The sequence below is a fragment of the Molothrus ater genome, chromosome 19 (assembly GCF_012460135.2).
Source record: "Molothrus ater isolate BHLD 08-10-18 breed brown headed cowbird chromosome 19, BPBGC_Mater_1.1, whole genome shotgun sequence".
In the NCBI taxonomy this organism is placed as follows: domain Eukaryota; kingdom Metazoa; phylum Chordata; class Aves; order Passeriformes; family Icteridae; genus Molothrus; species Molothrus ater.
In genome coordinates this window covers 12,052,874-12,073,920 of record NC_050496.2, presented here as the reverse complement: position 1 = coordinate 12,073,920, position 21,047 = coordinate 12,052,874, and the positions used below count along the sequence as shown (strand labels likewise).

General features: G+C 63.0%; 2 protein-coding genes across 9 annotated transcripts; both read right to left on the bottom strand.

Moving 5' to 3' along the window:
• Positions 1–3,206: 3,206 nt before the first annotated feature.
• On the bottom strand, positions 3,207–15,686 carry CEP131 (centrosomal protein 131). Of its 7 annotated transcripts, none has more exons than XM_036394804.2 (27): positions 15,624–15,686; positions 14,111–14,303; positions 13,309–13,394; positions 12,513–12,627; positions 12,287–12,405; positions 12,069–12,182; positions 11,806–11,973; positions 11,511–11,628; positions 10,482–10,598; positions 9,673–9,841; positions 9,460–9,560; positions 9,164–9,346; positions 8,627–8,821; positions 8,374–8,511; positions 7,990–8,115; positions 7,795–7,911; positions 6,891–6,920; positions 6,383–6,485; positions 5,957–6,158; positions 5,625–5,732; positions 5,403–5,520; positions 5,192–5,266; positions 4,966–5,108; positions 4,505–4,682; positions 4,274–4,416; positions 3,565–3,625; positions 3,207–3,466 (listed from the first exon to the last, which is right to left on the bottom strand). In XM_036394804.2, the coding sequence occupies exons 2-27, from the start codon at positions 14,279–14,281 to the stop codon at positions 3,398–3,400; spliced, it is 3,267 nt and encodes a 1,088-aa protein (XP_036250697.1). In that variant the 5' UTR covers positions 14,282–14,303; positions 15,624–15,686; the 3' UTR covers positions 3,207–3,397. The 7 variants fall into 7 exon arrangements, with proteins under 7 accessions (XP_036250697.1, XP_036250699.1, XP_036250700.1 ...); XM_036394806.2 differs by having other exon boundaries at positions 3,207–3,454; XM_036394807.2 differs by having other exon boundaries at positions 9,460–9,539.
• Positions 15,687–16,563: 877 nt separating this feature from the next.
• On the bottom strand, positions 16,564–20,500 carry TEPSIN (TEPSIN adaptor related protein complex 4 accessory protein). Of its 2 annotated transcripts, none has more exons than XM_036394878.1 (13): positions 20,428–20,500; positions 20,141–20,213; positions 19,805–19,896; positions 19,619–19,712; positions 19,422–19,489; positions 19,230–19,308; positions 19,049–19,120; positions 18,670–18,870; positions 18,415–18,586; positions 18,047–18,163; positions 17,844–17,922; positions 17,630–17,764; positions 16,564–17,371 (listed from the first exon to the last, which is right to left on the bottom strand). In XM_036394878.1, exons 1-13 carry the CDS (start codon positions 20,467–20,469, stop codon positions 16,919–16,921), a joined length of 1,677 nt encoding a protein of 558 aa, XP_036250771.1. In that variant the 5' UTR covers positions 20,470–20,500; the 3' UTR covers positions 16,564–16,918. The 2 variants fall into 2 exon arrangements, with proteins under 2 accessions (XP_036250771.1, XP_036250772.1); XM_036394879.1 differs by having other exon boundaries at positions 18,047–18,160.
• Positions 20,501–21,047: the final 547 nt, after the last annotated feature.

Sequence of the window (21,047 nt, the reverse complement as noted above, 5' to 3'; positions counted from 1 at the left end):
CCTACACCCCATCCCTGCCCCTGCAGCCCAGCACAGCCTCACCCTGCGGCCCCCAGTCCCATCCCGAGGGGAGCAGAGCCCCCAGCAGCCCCAGGCAGGCCCATGGTGTGGGGTCCCCCTTGGGCTGGGGGGCTGCCCCGTGTGGGGCCATGGCTCAGCCTCGTCTGCTCGACGCCACAGCCCCGGCACATGGGACCGTGCCCTCCAAACACGGGCTGCTCCAAAACCCAACAGTCCCAATTCCTTGGCAGGGAACATCCCACGGCTTCACCCACACCCCTGGCAGCTCCCAGCCAGACCCTGGCAAAGCTCTGGGTGCCACTGGTCACCGAGAACACCTTGGAACCAGGCTGGACTTTCCTTCAGGGTCATGGCAGGACAGTCCTGTCCCATCCTGTCCCATCCCATTCCTGGAAACCCCCTTGTCCCAGCCCTTGCTGGGCTCAGCTCTGAGCACGGGGCTCACACATCCCCACCGCCAGTTTGAATATTTAAAGCCAAATTTTGCGTACACGATTAATTTTTTACAAGCCTTCAAGCCTGCACAGAACAGCACCACGCTGCACATGTCACGTTGCCACAAATAGATACAGGCCTGGAAAAATTACCGGCTGCTGGGAGAATAAACACGTTGGAGCCAGTTTCTCCCTTCTCCCCTGCCTCCACATTTCTCTGCTCCGGAGCAGCTCTGTCCCACAGGACCCTCCAGTCCCTCTGCCAGGGTTAGCAGGCTGATGCCCCATCACCCATTTTGGAGACCCCCAGTGGGGTGCAGCTCATGGGCACCCCATTACTCTCATTGTCCCCCCCACTGGCTCCCTGGTCCTTTCTGGATGTGCAGATGGCCTTGACCCCACATGTGGGACACCCTGAGCTCCTCCGTGAGCCTTCCTGGGCCTCAGAGCAGCTGAACAAAGGTGGCACTGACCTGGTACAGTCACACTCACCTGGTGCAGAGGCATCTGGAGTCTCTCGGAGCTTTGGTGCCATTGGTGCCCTCTGGACCAGCCATGGTCCCGTGGGAGTGGGTGGCCACTTGCCCCTGGGGTGGTTTTCAGGGCCAGCCCCATTCTCTGTGTGGCTGAGCTGGCACTGGCTGAGTCACAGCCAGGTGGGATGGGAGTGGGCAGCTGTGCTGAGCCCACACCGGGCACCCACACCGGGCACCCACACCGGGCACCCACCCACCCACATTGGGCGCCCAGTGGGCACAGCCACCCCAGCACACTCAGCTGGTCCCAGAGTGGGTAGGACAATGATGAGCTGAGGCCTCCCTGGCACTGGGAACAGGCAGGGGGCTTTGGTGAGTGGGAGGGGATAAATTCACCCGATGCTGTGTTGGGGGTGGCAGCCCTGGTGCCCGGTGTCCCTTCCCTCCTGTGTCTGGGAGAGGGTGGGATGGGGAGGAAAATGAGGATTCAGGGGATGGAATTGAGGATGAGATGGGAAAGAAGACAAGGACAGAGGTGGACTGGGGATGACACTGGGATAGGGATGGGTGAGAAAGGAGTGTGTGCCTGCTGTGCCACCCTGCTCTTCTTGGGAAGACCAGGAATCCCCAGCTCAGCTGGGGCACCAAGCACAGCAGCCCCATGCCCCATCCCCTCCTTGCCACCCCCGTAGCCCCATTTGACACAGTCAGGAGGAGGATTGAGCTCTCATGGCCACCCAAACCCACCACCTGCCCTGTGCCCCCTGCCATTTGTCCTGCTTCCCACCAGATTTCCAACGTGGTTGTAAAAGGGAAAAACCCACAGGAGAACTGAGGCCCACAGCCTCAGGGAGCCCCTCAGGTGCAGCCCTGAGAGTCGGGGCTGAGGCAGCGCTGGTCCAGCCCCGCAGAGGCACAGGGTGGCACCGCTCCCCTGACATCCCCGCCCGGCCAGGGCAGCGCCGCTGCCGCCGCCCCAATTAGCAGGGGAGATTACAGATCCTTCCCGAGGGGAGATTACCCTGCTCGGATCCTGCCACTCGCTCCGGCTTCCCGGCTGATTTGTCTGGGGCCGCAGCTAATCCCCTCCCGGGCAGACACCAGATTGAGCCGCGATTGCCGCGCTCGGCTGCCAAAAGCCCCCGGCGCTGCTCCTGAGCTCCCTCCCGGCCACCAGGATCCGCTCCCCGCCTGATCCCGGGGCACGGGGGGTTCCTCCTTCGCCGGGGGGCTTTGGCAGAGCCCGCAGCGTGGCTGAGCGGCTCGGCAGGGACAGGGACGGGGACAGGGACACGCTGGGGCCACGCGGCCGCCGGTCCCGCGGGAGCCCCGGGGTGCGGGCGGGAGGCACGGGCAGCCAGCCGGTGAAAATCCGCATCCCCGTTATGCAACGGCGCTGATTTATTCATGCCTGAACCGGGCACTGGCCTAGAAATTAGCCCGGGCGATGCCGGGGAGGAGCCGGGAAGGTGCCGGGAGCCCCGGGAGCGGCGGGAGCGGGGCCGGGCACACCCCGGGGACCATGGGTGGGTGTTCACCCCACAGCAGCGATGCCGCACGGGGCTCGGAGTGCCGCACCAGAGCCACAGGGCTGGGCACAGGCACAGGAGCCCCTGGCCGGGCTGTGAGTGGGCTGAGCCCCCTTCTCCCACCGCCGATTCCCGGAGCCGCTGGCTCGGGCTGGGCAGGGCCGGGGGGTCGGAAGCGGCGCTCAGGAAACTCCTTGGAAAAGAAACAAGAGCGGAAGAAGCGCCGTGCCCGGCCTTTCCCGGCACACTGGGATGAGCTGTCGAGCCTGGCACAGCGGGGAGAGGGGAACAGAGACCGGCACGGCCACGGCTCCGCTGGGCAGGACCCAGGCTCCCCCTGCGTCCCTGCCCCGGCGCACGGAGCAGCCATGGGCAGCAGGACGGATGGGAAACACCAGGGACTGCTGAGAAAACATCTGCCGGGCCGGGGGAGGGACCAGAGCGGCTGCACACCCCGGCCGAGAGGAAACAGATGCCACCGGCCCAGCCCAGGCATTTCCCGTCCCTGTCAGGGGGTGTTGAGGATCTGCATGTGGCAGAGGCTGTGGGATCACATCCTGCCCTGGCTCTGCCTCCCTGCATCCTACTGGATATTTCAGTATAGAACAGGACCCAAGGCATAGACTGGGGTGCTGGGCACCCTCAGAGCAAAGGGAGGGATGCAGGAATGGGGTTGGGAAGGTGGGAGTGGACACAGACCTCGTGGAAGAGCCACTCATGCCCTGGCACTGACATGCACAAGTATAGAAACAGCTGTAGAAACCAGCAGAGATTTATTATCAGAACAAAACTCCCAAGCATCTAAAGGCCACCAAGTGTCCCAGCATGGCCAGGGCATTGGGACCAGGCTGTGGAGAAGAGGGGAGGAAGGAGGGGAGGAAGGAGGGCAGGGCCCGAGCCCGGCCCAGCCCCGCTGGCCGCCCGCAGGATGTCGCTGTCACTCGGCTGCCAGCTCCCGCTGCCGCTGCAGCAGCGATTCCAGCAGGCTGGCTCTCTGCACGGCCGCCTGCCACAGGGGACAGCACAGGGCACAGCACGGGGCACAGGGAGCTCGCCGTGCCCGCCCAGCTACAGCCAGGCCGGGGCCAGGGAGCCCTCGCTCACCTCGTACTGCTTCCGCAGGCTGCTCATGCTCTCCTCCTTCCTCAGCACCGCTGCCTTCACCCTGACATGGACATGGGGGGCTGAGCACCCCCGTGCCAAACACGGGGCTGGCCCTGCCCCAAGGGGGATTGCAGCCCTGGGAGCTCAGCCCCTCTCCCCCAGCCACAGCTGGGCTCCAGGTGCCATCACACACTGGCAGCACCTTTATTCCATTGGTGGGTGCTGTGTAGTGTGGACTGATTTGTCTACAGGAAGAAAGGCACATTAGCTTCCCAAGATTTAATTATCACAGCATTTTGAGGATGTCCCAGCTGCCCTCCCCCCCTGTGGCTGTGCCCTGACCCTGGGCTCTGCCCCTCTGGAGAAGACCACATGGCTGCAGTCACAGGTATCATGTGTGAGCCACGGAGAGCCCCCAGGAGGCGACAGTGATCCTGGCCAGGGCTCCTGACAGGGAGGAACGCACACAGAGCTGTGCTCCACTGGCCTCTCCTGGCACTCATGTCCTGCATGCAGGCACAGGAGCAGCCCTGGGGACACGATGGCACAGAGCAGGCCAGCAGTGACAAGGGACAGGATTCAGGGGGGCTGAGCAGCAGTCAGTTCGGACAACTGACTTCTGCCTGGTTTGCCTGGACAGGGCCGGAAACTTGGGAAATGTTCCCAAGGATGCAGCACTGAGCTCCTGCACCCCACCTGAGCTCCTCACCTCCTGTGCACCTCCTCCAGCTCCTGGTCCTTCTCCCTCACCAGCCTGTCCAGCTCCAGGTGCTGCCGGGCCCTCAGCTCCGCCATCTCTGCCTTCAGCCGCGCGTTCTCCTCCTCCATCCCCACCAGCCTGTCCGCAAATTCCTGACACATCCCCTCAGTCAGGCCTCCGTGCCCTGGGACAGCTGCTCCCACACCTCCAGGCAGGGCCCTGGCTGTGCTCCTGGCTCACCTTGCGCATCTCCTCCAGCTCCTGCTCCTTGTGCTTCAGCAGCCCCTGCAGCCGGGTGCTCTCCCCCTCCAGCTCGGCCAGCCGCCCCTTGAGCTCGTTGCAGCGCTCCTGCAGCTTCCTCTCCGAGTGCTCCAGCTCCTGCAGCTCCACCTCGTACTTGTCCCGGATCCTCTTGATCCTGTGGGCAGGAAGGACAGGCAGCCTGGCTCATCCTGCTGCTGCCTGGCTCATCCCAGCCCCACTCCTGCTGCAGGAGGGATCAGGACACAGCAGCAAGGGCAGAGCTGCCCCACAAGAGATCTGGGGCTGTTTCCTTGGGTGAGGGGTAAACTTTGTTCCTGTGAGCTGCTCCTTCCTGCACTAACACTGCTCCAGAGCTCACTGGAGAGATGTCCAGGGGACAGGGAAAAGGGACCAGCCTCTGGAGGACCTGGGACCTCCCTCCTCCCTTTCCCCCTCACCTGCTCTCCGCTGCCCTCTCGCACTCCTCCTTGGCCAAGGACGTGTCAGCCTCCAGGCGCTGGATCACCAGCTCGATCTCTTTGTCCCTCTCCTTCCTCATCTCCTCCCGCAGCTCCCGCTCCCGGGACAGCAGCCAGGCTTCCTGCAATGGAGACAGCAAACGTGGCCTCAAATTCCTCTTAGAGCCCATGGGTGGCACCGCTGGAGGACAGTTCTTGCCACTACCTCCTTCTTCACGTAGTTGGCCTCCCAGGCCTGCTTCTCCAGCTCCAGCTGGTCCTTCAGCACCTTCAGTTCTGCCTGTGAGGAGAAGAGAAAACAGCTCAGCCCTGGGACCCTCCTGTGCTGGCTGGGAGCAGCTACTGGGGCTGCCCCTATGGGGTCCAAGGCTTGGTGGTGCCAGCACCCAAAGGGCTGGAGGTGAGGGGAACCAGACCTGGTGCCGCCTCTCCTGCTCCTCCTTCTCCTTGGCGTACTCGTCCCGCAGTGCCCGGGTGAGGGCTGAGCTGTTGGCCTCCAGCTGCCGCCGCAGCTCCTCTGCCTCTGCTCGCTGCCTGCACAGACACAGCTCCCAGCATCCACACCAGCCCCTCTGCCCACAGAAATCTGGCCCAGGGAGCCTGGCCCCGCAGCTCAGGGCTGCCCCCAGCCTGCCCACCTGGCTGCTTGCTGGCTCAGCCGCTCCTTCTCCTCGGCCACCTCGGCATAGAGGCGGCGCCGCTGCAGCTCCAGTGCCTGCTCCTCCTGCTCCAGCTGCTGCTCACACCTGTGGGACACACACACACTGCAGGGATGTTCCTTCGAGCACTCGGCCTCTCCGTGATGCCAGAGGATGCTCCCGGCTCAGCAGCACCGCCCACCCGAGGCCGGTGGAAAGAAAAGGGCTGCTCCCCGTGGAGCTGCAAACACTGGGGTCCCATAGCAGCCTGGTGCTGGACAGCACCCCAGATGTGAGAGCCCCAAGGCAGTGCTGAGCCCGGGGTGTCTCACCTCTGGCGGGCCCGCTCCCGCTCCCGCTGGCTCTGCTCCTCCTTCTCCCTCTCCAGCAGCCCCCGCAGCTCCTGCGCCTGCCGCCCGTAGCGCAGCGCCGCCCGCTCGTCCGACTGCAGCAGCTCGGCCTCATGCAGCAGCTTCAGCTGCCGGATGTCCTCACGGTGCTTGGCCAGCAGCTTCTGGATCTCCGGCTCCAGCCCTGGGACAGGGGGAAGAATGGGCACGGCTCAGCCTGGATCCCGCCCAGTACCCTCAGCCAGCTCAAAGGGGCTGCCAGGAACGGGGGATGAGCACAGAGGGGGCATCTGCTCCACCAAAACCAGAGAGCAAACACTGCCCACACCAAGCAGCTCTTCCCAATCTCTCCTGCACCACCCCTGCACTGCCCTGGCTCCAGCTGCTGCTGAGAGAACCTGCCCGTACCTTTCACGGTGATTTCTTTGATCTTTTTGGTTTTCTCCTCAATCCACTTCTCCCGCCGGACTTTCTCAGTTGCGCTCATGAGTTCCTTCAGTTTCTTAATCTCCTGTTTGGAAGCAAATGGGAAAACCTCAGAGAAGCTGGGAGAGAAAAGCCCTGGGAGCCAGGCTGTTGGGAAGGAAGCTGTGGAGCTGCACAGCCCTGGCCAGGTATGTTCTTCCAGCTCAGAGAAGTGGCCACACACTCTCCCAGTGCCTTCTCCTCCATCCCCTTGGGAAAGTGCTGACTGCCAAGACATGAGAGCACCAACGGAGAGGGAAGGGGAACTGGGGGCTGCCGAGGGTCCCTGCATGCAGGGCAGCCCATCTGTCCCTGTGTGATGGTGCTTTCCTCTCCAGCCTTCCCTCTCCTGCCATGGAAAACCCTCTGGCAGGGGCTGGAGCAGGGCCAGAGCAGGCCAGGGCACGAGAGCAGAGGGCAAGGCACAAAAGAGAGCAAAGACCACATTTACCTCACAAAAGGGGCCCAAAGTGCGCCAGACCTGGGGAGAAAGAAAGGAGGGGATGGAGAGAGAAGGGGAATGGTGGGAGAGAGGCAAATCCACAGAGCCGTGTCTGTGGGAGCCACACGTGGGGCAGAGCTGGGCAGGAGTCCATGGGACAAGGGGAGACAGCACAAGGGACAAGGACAGGGACAAGCCAAGGACTGGCCAGGAGGAGCCTGTGTGCTTGGAGCCTGCTCCAGAGACCAAGGGACCCCCACGGTCTGGCCAGGCATGAGCTCAGCTCCAGAGTCAAGGACAAGCAGGGGCTGGGATGGCAGAGCAGGGATGAGCCCAGTGGTGCTGCCCTCCTGCCAGGCCTGGCACAGGGCAAGCTGAGCTGTCTCCATCTGCAGGAGAAGCAAAATTTCTCCATGGCATTGGGTTTGTGCCAGCACTGCACCCTGGGCACCGCCAGCCTGGGACAGCTCTGCCTTCAGCGGGATCGTGGAATCACAGAATGGTTTGGGTTGGAAGGGACCTTAAAGCTCATCCAGTTCCAACCCCTGCCATGGGCAGGGACACCTTCCACTATCCTAGGCTGCTCCAAGTCCTGTCCAACCTGGCCTTGGACACTTCCAGGGATGGAGCAACCTGTGCCAGGTGTGTGGGAAGGGTCTCTCCAAGCAGAGCCTGGGAGCTTGCACTGTCCCTTGGTCAGTGCCATGCTCCTGGCCCTGGGCAGCAGAGGACAGGAGCCTTGTGGGGAGCCAGGACAAAGCTCTGTGGTGACAGGAACCTTCTGTGCATAGGGAAGAGCTCCTTGGAGTGTCCAGGTCCCACCAAGGTGGCAGAGACTGTCCTGCTCCAGGCAGAGGCCCCACTTGAGCAAAATCAGCACACATATGTCCCCCCATCTTCCCTGTCCCCTCACCAGCTCGTGCTGCTCCTGCATCTGGTTGATCTTCTGGCCATACTTGTGGTCCACTTGTTTCAGCTCTGCCACCACGGCCTCACACTTCTCACTCAGCACCTTCTTGTCATCGAGGAGCTGGGCAGGGCGAGGAGCCAGCATCAGGCAGGTGCAGCCACCTCAGCCTCTGCCTTCAGGAGCTGGGATGAGGGTTACCTGGTCAATGAAGGCCAGGTGCCTCTGGATAGCTGCCTCATACTGCTCCCTCTGCAGCCTGAGCTGCTGGCTGAGCTCCTTCTCGGTCTGTTTGACGTGGCGGTCGGTCAGCTCCCGCTGCTGGGTCTGTGGGGTCAAACAGGTCAGACACCACATGAAAATCACCACCAGGCCAGGAAAATGAGGGACAGGGCTAAAGCAAAGCCCTGGTGCTCATATCTCCCACCCCTGTCAGCAGGAACACCCAGCACCCCAGGACAGAGAAGGGAGCTCAGCCCAGGTCCCAGCCAGATGATCTTTAAGGTCCCCTCCAACCCAAACAATCCCAATTCTGTAAAATCAAGAACAGAAGAACCCCAAGAACCACGGGTGAGGCTGACACACCAGAGCAGTCTGCAGCAGGCTGATGGCTCTCTTCTTCTCCTCCACTTCCAGCTTCAGCCTCATCATGGAGCTTGTCACCTCCGTGGCAACCGCTGACACCTGCTCCACGTGAGCCAGCTCCTCTTCCAACAGGAAGCTCTGCCACAGCAGCGAAAATAATGATGAGAAGGTGGTGGAACCACCTGGAATGAGGACAGGGAGATGGGGGATGATTCCCATCAGGAATGGATTCCCACACCATGGATGGACTCACCTCCCGCTGCGTGGCTGAGGCAGCTGACCTGGGCCTCTCCTGCTCTGACTTCTCCATCTCATCCAGGAAACTGATGATGCTTTGGAGCTTGGCCTCTGAGAGCAGAGCCCCGTCCTCAGGGACCCCTGGAGGGTGGTTCAGCTTCCCAAACTTCTCCAAGTTATCAGCAGTCAGGGAGTTGGAGCTGGGCTCCTGCTGGGAATTCACCGTGGTGAATGAGCACCCAGGGGAAGGTTTGGGAGAAGAGGTGCTGGCTTGTCTCCATCACTGGAGCCCAGTAACCAGCCTGATCCCTCTGGGCTAAACCCTGTCCCACCACCAGCCTTTGCATGGCTTGCTGTTCCTTGCAAACATCCAAGCCCTCAATGCACCAAACAATCCCTGTACCACCTCCACACTCCTCCATCTCCTCCTCCTAATTCCTCCATCACCCACTCCAAGCTCCTCCACCACCTTCCCTGGCAGTGCCCGGCTGTTTCTCATCAGGCAGCCAGCACTGCCCAACGATGGGCACAGCAGCCTCATCCCCCAGCTCACCCTGTCCATCCAGGCATATCTGTCCTTCCTGAGGAGCTTGGGAGGGGGCAGCAGCTCTGGCTCCTCCTCCAGCAGCCGGAGCGTGTCCAGCAGCTCGTTGAGTGTGACCTTGGATGGAGCCCTGCTGCCAGCAGCCACTGCTGTCTCCAGGTCCTCATTACCCGTCTCCCTGGAGCTCACATCCTAAGGGAGAAGATGAGAGAGTTTTCTGCTCTCCCCAGAAGCCAGCAAAGGCCTGATGTTGCCCTGGCACAGCAGCTGCTGCCAGGGTCCCCAGGAGGCACAGCCAGACCCACCTGCAGTTTGTCCTCTGCCCTGGGGTCCTGCAAGGGCACGGAGCCAAGAGCTCCCAGGCTGCTTCCTTCCAGCTCCGAGGCTGCTGAGGGGGAATTGGCCTCTGCAGGAACCAGGCTGTTCTCAGGTACTGGCCCCAGGCAGCCCCTGGGAAGCAGCTCCTCAGAGCAAACCCCTCATTCCCAAAGCTTTGGGGACACTCCACAGGGACTCACCGGTGTTGTTGGCTTTGGTGAGGCTGCTGGCTGGGCTGGCATTCCTGGCTGAGGCAGGTTTAGCACCAGGCTTCTTCTTGGGCACCCTCCTGCTCTCCTTCACCAGTACCTGCTCCTCTGCCGAGCGCTTCGTCTCCGAGGCCTTCTGGGCCCTTTTCTGCTGCAGCTCCTGCAGGGACAGAGGAGCCATGGATGTCCTGAAGCCTTGGGAAGGCACAAGCCTGTGTTTGCAAGGCTGCGGCAGGGTTTTTGTATCCTCCAGCTGCTCACTGATGTGTCTCCCCCAACCCCCTCCCCTGATGGAACACGTTTCCAATTAGGGCAAAGAAAATTTGGGGTTTAAAACATCCCCAGCTTTGCTGCCAACTCCTGCAGCCTGTGCCAACCCCATCTGCACCAGCAGCTGCAAGAGCAGGGTGACAATGACGTGCTGCTTCCTGCCAAGGGACATGGAGTGGTACACAGCCCTCCCAGAGGGACCCTGCTCCTGAGGAGGGTCCCAGGGCACACACATCCTCGGCCATTCCATGGAGCCTGGAGTGTCCCTGTCTCAACGTGGTCACCATTTTCCTGAGAACCACACAGAAAGCAGCACTGTCTTCCCAAGCTCAGAATGAGCTGCCAAGGCTTGGCAGGAGCACAGCAGGAAACTGCTCCATGGCACCTCCATCTCCGGAGGGAGCACTCCACTCCCAAGGCTGGCTCTGCTCCTGCCCCATGCCAAGGCTCTGGAGATGCAGAGAGGCCTCTGGCTGCCTCGCTGGATGATGCCAGCTAAGGGTGTCACACAGGGCTGGCCCTGGCCCTACCTGGATGGCAGCGTGCCGGGCCAGGCGCGCCTTCTCCTCTCGGATCTTCCGGCGCTCCTCCTCCTTCCTCTCCTGCAAATCCAGGATATTCCCCTCCTCCATCCGCTGCTGCCTTTCCTTCCAGAGAGAAGGGTCAAAAATGTTACTGAGAGTTCTCCAGCACCCGCCACTGAGAAGTGTGAGGGGCACCCACACCTGGGTGACCCCACATCCAGGCTTTCCATCCTCTCCTCAGCAGTGTGCCTGGAGCTCTGGGCTTTGTGGTTTTCAAATCCTACCCCAGGTGTAACCCTAACCCTAAGGAAGGCATGTTGGGGCAGTTTTGTGCTCCCCTTGGCATGCCTTTTGCAGCTGCAGTGTGCCCGGAGCTCTGGGCTTTGTGGTTTTTCCATCCTCTCCTCCCTCAGCACAGCTCCACTTTGGAGCACCTCATTTTCTTCAGATCCTCAATGCAATTATTAATATTATTATTACTATTATTATTATTATATCATCATCTGGGTCTGCCACCACCAAGGAGACAAGGCTTAAAAACAGACTCACACGCAAGAGCAACAGAGCTTTTCATTACTGGGATAAATAATTGAACACAAGGAAACACAAATAGCTGTGAAACCTCGTCACTCTCACAGGCAGCTCCTTAGGGATTCATTAAGATGAGCTGAGATGGGGCATCCCTTCTCTGGCCATCAGTGTGGCCCAGACAGTGCCAATTCAGGGAGACTTGTGCTGCTACTGCCAGGATCTAATGCTCCCAGTCACAGGGCTGGGGGAGCTGGAGCTGTGTGGTGCTGACCCTCAGCTCCTGCTGGAATCCAGCCAGGCTAATCCCTGGACACAGCCAGCACAGCTCTGAGGGAACAGGACCCTCCCCAGCTCTCTGGACCATGGGGAGGCTGGTTGGATACAAAGCCAGAGCCCCCTCGACTCTCACAGCCCAGGTCTGGGGATTAAAGGGACCCCAAGTCAGTGGCCAGTGGGCCATGGGTGTTGGGTGGTCTGGGCTACAGAGCAGGGGACAGGACCAACCTCCCTCTTGGCAGCCATCAGGCGTCCCAGAGCCGCAGCTGCCGTCCTGTGCCGCTGTGAGTGGCGCCGGTACCAGCGCTGGATGGTGACAGCAGCCATGTTCACCTGCTGGATGAACCTGTGGGGACAGCCAGGGAGGGTCAGCACAGCCCCAGGTGCAGCAGAGCACAGCACTGGCACCTGTGCAGGTGCACTAAGAGTGGCCTTTCCCCAGTGTGAAATGCCACAGGAGAAGAACGAGCTCCCCTGGAGCTCCCTACAGCTCCTGGCACCGTCCTCCTGCTCCTTCCCTCACCTCTCAGCCTCCTCCTCGGTCACCTCCCTCCTCCGGGGAATGCTGCTGCTGCTGCTGCTGTTGTTGTTGTTGTGGGTCATGATGTTATTGCTGGAGAAATTCTTCTGAGACTTCACGAGGCTGCTGCTGCCTTCCCCGTCCTCGTTCGAGGCCGCTTTGACAACATTGCTGGGACAGAAGATGAAGCCACTCAGCCCCGTCCTGTGCCACACACGGCCCCGGGGCCAGCCCAGCTGCAGAGCCAGGACACCCCCCACACTCACTTGAGGGAACTGGGAGCCTGGTTGGAGCTCTTGGGAGCAGGGCCCTTCTCAGCAGTGGAGTAGTTGTTGTGCACCATGGTGGTGACGCAGTTGCCCATTGCGCCCTTGTTGCTCCTTGTGTGGGGAGACCAGGAGTGTCAGAAACAGCAGCTTCCCCTCTCCAGCTGTTCTCTCCATGCACTTGCACCCACTCTCCCCCTCAGGACCCTCTGTCCTACCTGTTGTTGGCAGTGAAGTTGGCAGCCAGGAGCACTGTGGCTTCCTTCCTCCTCATGCCTGTGGGTGGCTCGAGGCTGTGGGAGCCAGAGGGGCCTGGGAACACTCGGGGCTGGTCATCCTGCCATGGAGTCAGCAGGCATAAGGACACCAAACCCACCTCCTCAAACACCACCAGGAGCACAGAGCCAGCCTGGCCCACCCACTCCCAGAGCCTGCCATCCTCACCAAGATATTCCATGTAGTTTTCTTTTCTGGGGAGGTTTTGCTCAGAGCTGCCAGTTTTTTCCTTCCTATTGGGTCACCCTCAAAGAAGGCCAGGAAGTCTCCTGTCTGCTCCGAGCTTCATCCACACCCAGGGAAGGCAGGGAGGAGAGAACAGAGGTAACTGTGGGACAACTCTCAGCCACAGGACACACTCTGGTTATGTAGAGCACTTGGAAACTCCAGTATGACATGGGAGAAAGGGGCTGGAGAATTGTTACATGGCCACAAAATCCACCAATGATTCCTTTCTACACAGAGCTTTGGGTTCCAGGGTGGTGTGTGGTGATAGGGATGGCACACACCAACAGGAGAATGGAAAATCCCAACTCAGAGGGCACTGGGAACAGAGAACTTTTGTCTCCTCACACAGCCCAGTTATGGCCTGAAAGGTTCATGAGGGCTGTTGGAATCAAATGGAATGGTTTTTGTCACAGCTACAGACATACACTCTGTTTCCCCAAATAGAAATTCTTCCCTGTGATGGTGGAGAGGCCTTGGCACAGGTTGCCCACAGAACCTGGGCAATACTCTGACAGAGAAGTGTCCCAGGCCAGACTGAATGGGGCCTGGAGCAACCTGGTCCTGTGGAAGGTGATCCTGCATGGGACTTTAAGGTCAGGCCATTCTGTGATCCTAGGGAACCCTAAACAAGGAACCTCCTCTTCAAAAAAATAACCAAAGTGCCAGGGAGGTTGGACACAGGGGTGGGGTGTCCCCCAGTGCCACCCAGAGGACAGAGGGACACATGGGGCTGTACCTGTGTGAGCTGTTCACCCGCTGGTTCACCTGGGTGGTGCTGTTGGACCTGCGCAGGTTGTTCATGGCCCGGGATCCTGCATCTTCCTGTGGAGAGCAGGGACAAACCCAGCAGCCACGTTCAGGAGCAGCACAGACAGGCTCCCCACCCTCTCTGCCAGGGGGACAAGGAGTTCCCAGTCCCCCAGGGCTGCCAGGCTCCCCTTGAGGCAGTGGGCAATGCCACCTCTCTCGGGCACTGCTGAGCCAGCAGGAACACGTTCCTCAGCACAAGCTCCTGGGAGCAAGGGTGTGGGAATGCTGCCAAGGGATTACTCAGCACAGAGCTCAGGCTGGATCCTGCTGCTGGGTCCTGACAGAGCCCAGCAAGCACCTGGGGCCCGCTCCCTCTGTGGAACTCAGGAGCCCCTGGTGTGGCAGGAACAGGGGGTGCTCCATGAGGGGCAGGCTGGGCCTGACACCCCAGCAGGAGACCCCGGGAAATCGGGAGTTTGCAGATGGAAATTGGCACAGGGGGCTGAAGGGCGAGGAAGGGAAAAGAGGGGAACTTGAAACTTGCTCTTCTGCACCCAGCAGGGAGCCACGGAGCAGCAATTGCCAAGGGCAGGACCAGAACAAAGCCAGGCTGGTGCTGGGGGAACCACGGTGAGAGGGACATGGCCATGCCTGGAGCCATCAGGAGGGGCAGGACAGGGGCTCTTGGGGCAAGAGGGATGCAGCCATGCCTGGAGCCATCAGGAGGGGCAGGACAGGCGCTCATGGCCATGCCTGGAGCCATCAGGAGGGGAGGGGCAGGGGCTCACCGGCGCGTTCCTCTTGGCTTTGCCATCAGCAGCCACGGACACAGACCGTGCCATGAGCTTGGCAGGGGAGGCGCTGCCAGGGCGCCGCAACACCGGCGCCGGGAGCCCCGTCAGGATCAGCTCTGCCACGTCAGAGCTCGGGACGGAGCAGCAGCTCCGGGTGCTCTTCATGTTGGAGCAGCAGGAAGGAGCCCTGGAAGCACAGCAGAGCACAGAGAGAGGGGAAGGCATGGAGCAGCCAGCCTGGAAGCAGGTGATCCAGCAAACACCGGCACTCAGAGCTGGAACTGCTCCCCAGCAGGACAAAACCTCCAAATTGCCACATGGCAAATAACCCATAGCACAGCCCTGGAGAGGCTCCAGGAGAGCTCCTCACTGCTTTCACCCAGCCCTATGGCTGCTGTCACATTTATGGGCCAGAATTCCAGCCAAGGACTAAAGGGAGGGAAAAGCCCTGCTCCGCCTCCCAAGCTGCTTCACTGCACACAGCCACGGCTGCCAGAGGATCACAGGGGCCCACAAGGGCCCCATCTGTGCAGGCTGCAGGTCCAGCTCACCCCACACCCCACATGGGATGCTGAAGAACCCCCTGAGCAGCTCCCAAGGGAGGCTCCCCCTGCCAAGAGTTCCTTCAGAAGTGTTTGTGCCCTCTCAGGGGGCACAGGAAGATCTGGGCCCCCTCCCAGCTCGGGGCAGCACATTCCCACCTTTTCTCCTCTGCATCCTCCCAGCCCCAGTGCTGATCCAGGAAAAGACCAGACTACTTTATCTCTTTACATTTATTACCCGCACTGTCCCTAAACCCTCTCCCTTGGCAGCCCTGGCCTCTCCTCTCAGGCCTCCACCACAGCCTTTGGCAGTGCCTCGGGCTCCACAGCCTGGGGAAACAAATGGCTCTCATGGAAACCGCTGGGCTCAGGCAGGAAAACAGGCTCAGGAGCCCAGGCCAGCACAGCCCCCAGAGCCCCCAGCCCCCCAACCTCAGACTCCACAGCCCCCAAGCCCCCCAGCCCTCTTATGACCCAGAGGCAAGCCCTGAAGCTCCCAAATCCCTGAGCCCCTCAGGATCACCCAGGTCCCACACTTTCCTCTAAGCTCCCAAAACCCAGACTCCCCAAATTCCCCACTCCCAGGGTGCAGGACCCCAGCCACAGGTCCAAGCCAAAGCTCCCAGCTCCTGGATGCCCCCAGGAGCTCCCAGGACACCCAAGCCCGGGTCCCCAGCCCCCCAAGTCCCAGACCCCCACCAAGAGCCGCAGGACACCGAACCCCAAACCCTCCTGGGTGGCCCCCATTGCCCAGACCCTCCCCAGAACACCGAGCAAACCCAGCCCCACGCCCCCCACGAGCCCAGCCCATATCCCCAGGCCCTCATGACCCAGATCCCTCCAGGCCCCCCCAAATTCCCAATCCCCGCAGACCCCCGGCCCACACCCCGAGCCCTCCAACCCCTCCCAAACCCCAAACCCCCAGCCCCCGACCCCTCACCACCACGGAAACGGGCCCCACGCACCCACATGCGGGTGAGACCCCCGCGGCCCGGGGGCGATGCCGCGAGCGGGGCCCGGGCCCTGCCCCGCTGCCCCTGGAGCTCCCTTGGCACCCCTGGACCCCCCTCAGCCGCCATTAAACGCCCCCATCCCCTCACCTCCGGCCGCGCTCCAGACACAGCCATTGGGCGGGGCTGCCGGCCAGCAGCCAATGGGAAGGGAGGAGAGGGCGGGTGAAGAGACGCGATTGGCTAAGGCGGAGGAAGGGGGCGGGAATAAGGAGGGATGGATGGGGAGGCGTGGCTGTGTCGGGGGCGGGACTTAATGGGAATTAACCAATGAGACGAGAGAATTGACATGGGCGCGGCTTTGAGGGCGGGGAAAGGGGCAGGGCTTAACCCACGTGGGCGGGGCCCCCATGGGGTTTTTGGGGGGAAAATGAGGATTCTGGGGACCTGAGAGAGGGACTGGGGCTACAGGGGCGCTGTGAGGAATATGGGGGAGTCATAGCGCTATAATGGGGGGCGGGTTATTGTTATTGATACTAAGAAATACAGAGGAAGGTTAATTGAAAGTGTATCTATGATAAGCGATTTGGATAATGTAGGGATATATGCTTAATTATTTAATAAAAAAAATTTAAATATCAAGATAAAAAGAAAATGAACGCATAAAATATGGCTCCAAGGCCAGGCTGGGGGGGGATACTATGGGGCAGGGGAGCTCATGGGATTATTGGGGGCCATGGTAAAAAGTGGGGCTATTAGGGGAGGAAGGGGGGGAACTATGGGGCTGCTAGGGGGGCTGTAAGCATGGGGGAGAGCAGAGCAGCAGGGGGAAGCTGTGGGGATGTTGGGGGGCCATGGGGCTGTAGGAAAATGTGGGGCTGGGGGCCAGGAGGAGCCAAGGACCAGGAGGAGCCACGGGCCAGGCTCCGTCAGTGGCGCAGGAAGAAGTCACACGTTCCCAGGCCCGAGTGTGGTTTATTGGTGGGTCCCGGCCCCATGGGGATAGCACCTGCCCCCACCTCACCCCCACAGAGCCCAGCCTGCAGCTGGGGACCATCCAAGCGCACCCGTGGCCATGCTGGGGTCCCCAAAGCACCCCCAGCTCAGTGCCAGCGTGTCCCACACCCCTGTCCAGCTCCGAGGGGCCATGCCCCTCTGCCTGTCCCGGAACACCACGAGGGACATTGTCACCTTGTCACCTGATGGAAGCCCTGTGGCCATCTCAGCCCATGTCCCCCGAGGCACCAGGACAGCGCAGGCCCCGCAGGGAGGGGGGCAGAGCCCCCGCAGCCCCCGGGGCCCCACAGCAGCTACATGTTGAGGAAGGCAAAGGCTGATGGCTGCAGGGTGCTGTCCGTGTCCTTCCCCTGGTCCGTGTCCCCGTCCTGGGGCCGGGATGGCGTCCCTGGCTCCACTGGTGGCGAGTGTGGCCGGAGCACCGTGCTGGGACGGGCCACCAGCTCCATGCCAGCGAACAGGGACAGGCTGGGGGCCGCCGTGTCCCCTGCCAGCCTGCTGCCCCCATCCTGCTGGCAGGGACAGGCTGGCACCGCGGCCCCGGGGGGCTCTGATGCCAGCCCTGGCTCCTCAGCGGGGGCTGCAGGGGGCACAGGGCTCGGGGCCGGGCTCAGGGGGGTCAGGAAGCTCTCAGAAGCCACGGCTGGGATGTCCATGAGCAGGTCCCCGGCTGAGGGGGCTGAGGGTGGGCGTGGGGCCCTCGGGGAGGGCTGGGCCCGGCACAGGGCCTCGAACTGTCGCAGCATCTGGGACAGGGGTGGGCACAGTGAGAGCAGCATCAGCAAAGGGGATCAGCCTGGCACCTTCTCCCAGCCACAGGGACTGTCCCTCTGTCCCCTCCTGGAGAGCAGAGGGACCATCACCCAGCCCTGGGAAAGGCAGCCAAACCCCCTCTGGCACATACACAGAGCCATTCCCAAGGGCTGTGTGTCCCCAAGGGCTGTCAGACCTGTGCCAGGAGCTCCCACCCAAGGGACTGGGCACAGGGATGTCCCCAGAGTCACCTTTGTTGCTCGGTTGGCCACAGGCCCAGGGCTGCCTTGGCTGAGGTGCTGCAGGCGCTGCTGGGTCACAGCAAAGATCTGCTCTGGGGAGAGGAGGTCGGAGCAGCCGAGGGCAGAGATGGCACACATGGACCTCTGTGGGGAAGGGGAGCTGAGCCTGGCAGGCCCCCAGACACCCCCCCCCAGCCCTCCCAGGGGAGCCCCCTGTGCTCACCATGCGGACGCTGTCACTGGGATCCTCCAGTGCCCGGCCCAGCAGCTCCAGCACCACCTCACAGTTCAGGAGCCCACACCTGCCCAGGGATGGGGGCCACAGTCACCTGCAGCCCCTTCCCAACCCAGAGTCCAGGCCTGGGCAGCCAGGGAAGGGAGCTGAAGTCCCCCCAGCCCCAGGGAGCACCCGCCTCTGCCACTTACTCCTTGAGGAAGTGCTGAGCTTCCTCCCTGGTGAGGAAGACCCTGGCCCCGCGCGTCAGTCCCGACACCAGGCTCAGCTCCCTCCGGCAGTCACCTGGGCTGTCAGCATCCACCCTGCTGGAGACACAGCTCATGAGGACAGGGGCCACCTGCCTGCTCCTCCTGGGGTCCCTGCACAGTCCCTGGCACACAGGGACCCCCACCCCGAGCAGCTCTGCCCACCCACAGCTGGCAGGACAAACACCCCAGGCTGAACACAGCCAGCAGGGCCGGGGCACTCTGGATCAGGGCTGTGGAAAAGGAGGGGAGGGTCCCTGGGGATGCAGCTGGGACAGCCCCAGGGCAGGGCAGCCCCCCGCCCCTCTCACCTGTCAGCCCCATGGCTCAGCTCCCGGCTGGCCCCGGAGCGGCTGTCGCTGCCGGATTTGCTGCCCGAGTCGGAGGCGCGGCTGCGCTCGTGGCCCTGCGAGGATTCCCGGGAGCTGTGCCCGCTCTCTGCCTCCTCCCAGCCACCCCCGGCCTGCCCCGGCTGGTGGCTCACTGCAGGGACAGCGCTGCTCAGCTGGGGTCCCCAAACCCCCCAGAACAGCTGGGGACCCCCCAGACTCCCCCACAGGACCCACCTCGGGACGCACGCGGTGCAGGAGGGGTCGGGGGCGGCGGGGCCGGGCTGCTGGCAGGGGATGGAGCTCGGACGGGCTCGTAGGTGTCCTCGGGGAGGTCCCCATGGGGTCGCCGGGGTCCCCCCGGAGCCGGGAGCACGGCCTGGGCCACAGCCTCGGCTGCCCGCTGGAGGCTGCTCAGCAGGGCCTCTCCTGTGGAAGCTGCAGAGGCTGGGATGCTGGGGGAGCCCAGCCCCATGGGATCACCCCAGCACCCAGCTCCAGCCTGGGAAAGGGGCGTGAGGGAACTCTGGGAGCTCAGAGAACACAGAGTGACCCTCATGGCCCTACCCCAGTTCCCAGCTGGAAAGGACTCAGTGAGGGCCCGGCCAGGACTCACCAGAGCCGCTCTTGTCACTGCTGAAGCCGAATCCCTGCAGGGAGCCACAGGGGCTGGGGCTGGAGCCCATCCCTGGGGAGGCACAGGGAATGTCAGGGGGGGCACAGGCACTCAGAGCTCCCCTCTCCTGCTGTGTCCCTGTCCCCCTGAGCGAGGGCCTGGCCCGGGGGGCTGTGCTCACCAGCAGGGGCTGGGGGCCGGGTGGGCAGAGCCAGGGGCTGTGGCAGTGGGGCATCCGAGAACAGAATGCTGGCCAGGTCCTGTGGGATTGGGAGACACAGAGAGAGAGAGAGAGAGAGAGAGAGGAGTGCTGGCAGTGCTGGGAACCCCAGGGTTCCCAAGCAGGGAGCTGCCCTGTCCCTGCAGCACCCACCTGTGCGGCCACCCGCACCTTCTGGTTCAAGCTGTTGCCGTGGAGGGGGTCTGGGGGCCCGGAGAACACTGCAGACACACAGAGGGGAGGGTGGGGAACGCTCCCAGGTGAGGTAGGACCCTGCTCCTGGCACAGCAGGAGCCCTTCTGGGTCTCAGCCCCCCATTGCTGCTCTGCTCTGTCCCCCCAGGCCGTTACCCGCAGCCTCCCGGATGAAGCTGGCGTTCCTCTTCAGCTGCAGCACAAACTGGGGCGAGCCCTGCGAGCAGGTGTGCAGCAGGATCTTCAGCACCTGCCTCAGGGGACAAGGACAAGTCACAGCTGCCCTCCCTTGAGCAGGGGGGGTCCATCCCACCACCCCCAGTGTCCCCAGCACGGACCCACCTTCAACTTGACGTGGCAGGAGCTGCTCTGCAGCCGTGTGAGCAGATGCTCCAGCAGGCACTGGCTGCTCCCGGGGGACTCGTGGGAGATCTCTAGGGACGGGTTATGGATCCAGCCGGGACCGGAGGGCAGCAGCAGCCCCCGAGTGCCAGGAATTCAGCCCCTCACAGGGTCCCAGCCAGGGCCCACAGCCCCACGGCTGCCCTCAGCCAGCCCCGCAGGCCTCCAAAGCCCACCACGGCCTGGAGCAGCCCCGGGGAGCTCCCCCTGCCCCGGGATTCCCTCCCTGTCCCGGGATCCCCCCAGCCCGGTGACCCCCGGCTCCCCGAAGGATACTGGCGATCTCTTCGAACAGGTACCCGGGGCACGGGGTATCGTCATCGGCCGTGCCCCGCAGCAACACCGGCAGCTAGAGGAGGAGGGGCGGCGTGAGAGGAGGCGGACTCGCCCCGTTCCCCGGTGCTGGGCACTGGACCGAGGCCCCGGGGCGGGCCCGGCCCGGTCAGGGCGGAGTGAGGCCGCTGCAGAAGCGAGTGGGGGGGGTGTGCAGCGATGACGTGGCGGGTGAGCAGCGACGTCACGCCCCGGCAGCCCCCCGCACCCCCAAAAGCCCCGGTCCGTACCCGGCTCAGGAAACTCAGCCGGTCCCGCAGCGGCGCCGCCATGACACTGCCGGCACCGGCCCTGCCCGGTCCCTCGGCGGCGTCAGGGAACCGCCTCCCGGAAGTTGCTTTTCACCAATGAGAGGGCAAAGCTCTGCCGCTCAACCAATCATCGGTGAGATAGGGCGGGGCTCTAGGCGGAAGAACCTCATGATGTTGACGCCTGAAGGAGGCGGGAAGTAAACAACCGGCATTTCCACCAATCAGAGCTGCCCGCGCCGACTGACCAAACAAAGGAGAGCGCGGTGTGTGACGAGCGGGGCCGGCGGCCAATCGCGGCCGCCCGGGCATGGCGGCGCCCGTGCCCGTGCGGTGAGGCGATGTCGGGGCGCGGAGTGTGGCTGCGGGCGCGGGCGCGGCTGCGGCGTTTCCCGGCGGCGCTGGCGGCCTGCGGGGACCAGGTGGGGCGGGTGGGGGCGCACCGGGGGCGGCTCCGGGGCCGGGCACGGGGAACGGCTCCGGGGCCGGGGGTGGCACACGGCGGTGGCTCCGGGCCCTGCGGTCCCGGTGGCCCCCGCTCCCGTCCCGTGTGATTCCCGCAGGCCGCGGCCTACGGGCGGTGCGTGGCGGCGGCGGCGGCG